The sequence below is a fragment of the Varanus komodoensis genome, unplaced genomic scaffold (assembly GCF_004798865.1).
Source record: "Varanus komodoensis strain SLA01 unplaced genomic scaffold, ASM479886v1 scaffold12, whole genome shotgun sequence".
Lineage (NCBI taxonomy): Eukaryota > Metazoa > Chordata > Lepidosauria > Squamata > Varanidae > Varanus > Varanus komodoensis.
The window spans coordinates 29435515-29437821 of record NW_025335349.1 but is presented as its reverse complement, the minus strand read 5'-3'; the positions used below and the strand labels follow the sequence as shown (position 1 = coordinate 29437821).

The following is a 2307-nucleotide window of genomic DNA, read 5'->3' as shown; positions in this document are numbered from 1 at the left end:
CATTTACACTACAAACTGAAATTAGTTTCAAACTTTTTAATCTATATCATAGCCAGGGAATTGTAGTCCAATGATATGTCTGAGGATCATGAACAAAAAACCCCCTGGCCCTCGCATCATTAAAATTACAAATTCCTTCAAAGAAAGCCACAGCAGTTAAACTAGATTTAAATTTAGTGTTTGTAATTGCACTCTGAGTAACTTACAAAAACTCCTTCAGAACTGTACCACAAAACCAGATGCCTTCCTCTACTCATTTCCTGACAGATGGTTCTTACTCCTACCAGTCAAAAGACATCCTGTACCTGCTCCTTAATTGGGTTTTCTCTGAGAAGAAAAAGGATGGGAGCAGCAGTGGGGAAACCCAGGAAAGTTACAAAAGGAAGACAACTTTGTCTTGACCTGGCCACCCCCAGCCCCACCTTCAACAAAGCCCTCCTCTGAAAGAATCCCTGGTCATTTTCTCTCAGTATTTCCAGGGAAAAGGGCACCCGGGGGTGGGTGGGGGAACTGCATAAGGCTCATACCAAAAGCTACATATCACACGGCAACGAAACATTCAAATTTAGCTTCTGCCACTGTTGGTAACATGGCATTAAATGAAGGAGCTTAAGTTATTAAACTGAGCAGCTTTAATCATGCAGTTCAGGAGGAGCAGGAGAAAAAAAATCCATAGCTACAGAGTGCACAGGATTAAAGTATTTTTACCACAGAGCCAATACATCTATCAGTTCGCAACTGCTCCACCAGTCCATGCATATATGTATATATATGCAACTTCCTTTGCAGAGATTCTGCTAAATATTATGGGATCCAATGGATTTTTATTTGGAGATTGATCCAGTTACCTTGAACCTGATCATACTGGTTGCTAGCTATGTCATCCTGCTTTTGGTTTTCCTGATTTCTTGTGTGCTGTATGACTGCAGAGGGAAAGACCCAAGCAAGGAGTACGCTCCAGAGATTCCAGCGGAAACCCAGCCTCCGATCCGGCTTGTTGTGATGCAGCAAGGATCCGGCAGCACCCGCTGGGCAAAAGAACTGGTCCCTGCTTATGAAAATGCCTCAGGTCCAGCAGGGAAAAGGACTACAGTGGTTTAAGAAGGCCTTCGATCGCACCTGACGTCCAGTTCAGGATCGCCTCATCTGCCATGTTTACATCGTATTTGCACAAGGATAATGAAGCCAGGTAAGTCCACACGGAGGGCTTGGTGTTTGTTTACACACAGTGAAGTGGAATGGGAGGTAGATTCCTTCTTCAGCAGCCCTTCAGTTCTATTTTTTGGCACCAGGGCCTTAATAAGGAGAGTTGGATCCAGTGCTTGACTAATTGAAATTCAAGTCATGTCTTATTTTCACCTATCTTGACAGATAAAAGAAATGTAAATACAAAAGCAACCCATCCCGAAATCCCAAAAGGGCAGAAGTGCTAGAAGTCAGATCATGTATGAGGTTGGAGCAAATGTTTGTTGTAGAGAAGGGAACAAGAGCAATGCATTCCAAAGAAGCAAGCAGTGTGATGTTGTGTGGTAAGTGCTTGTGTGGTGTAGCATCGAGGTGCTTGGCCACCCGGGTTTTGGCCTCCAGGGCCATGCAGCTCTCTGGATGACCTGGAGCTCGTCACCGACCCTCAGCCTAGCCTGCCTCTAAGGTGCCCCTCTTCACTCCCCTGAGGTGGGACGGGTTGCAAGTGGGAAGCTTTTTGGCTGGTTATGGAATAGGCTTTCCATGGAGATTGCCAATGTCTGCAGGTAGAAGTCAAGACTTTCCCCCAGCCAGGTGTTCAAGCTGTGTGCGTCTTTATTTCTACTGCAGGGCTTTCTCTTAGCACTACCCTATCATCATCATCATCATCATCATCATCATCATCATCATCGCTACACTGCATGATAGCCAAGCTCTCTGTGCAGTTTGCAATACTATATGAAACCAATGCCATAATATCTTATCAAAAACAAAACATAAATATCAAAACCAGCCATTCCCATAAAAACACCTGGATGGGTGCTCACCTCCAGCCCTGGGTATCTGAATGGATCTTTAAACGCCTCAGCATAAATGGCCATCTAAGCCTGGTGCCACAAAGGTGGCAAGGTGGGCACCAGGTAGGCCACAATGGGAAGGTTGTTCCATAGATGGGAACACCGCGGAGAAAGCCTTCCCCCTTGTTGCCACCTTCCAAGCCTCCCTCAGACGTGGGCCTCCGAGTAAGCCCTCCAATATTGAGTATGGTGTTGTTCCACTGTGCTTAGCAAGGCAAAAGAATGTAGACACTGATAAATGATCGAAACAGCCCAATAAAAAACT

At 45.3% G+C, this 2307-nt stretch overlaps 1 protein-coding gene across 1 annotated transcript; it reads left to right on the top strand.

The window, feature by feature from the left end:
• The first annotated feature begins 816 nt into the window (after positions 1-816).
• On the top strand, positions 817-1101 carry LOC123019044 (small integral membrane protein 36-like). Its single transcript, XM_044421483.1, has one exon. It carries the CDS (start codon positions 817-819, stop codon positions 1099-1101), a length of 285 nt encoding a protein of 94 aa, XP_044277418.1.
• Positions 1102-2307: the final 1206 nt, after the last annotated feature.

Coding starts and splice junctions, on each gene's coding strand:
- LOC123019044 (XM_044421483.1), top strand. CDS start 817: ATGGATTTTTATTTGGAGATTGATCCAGTTACCTTGAACCTGATCATA.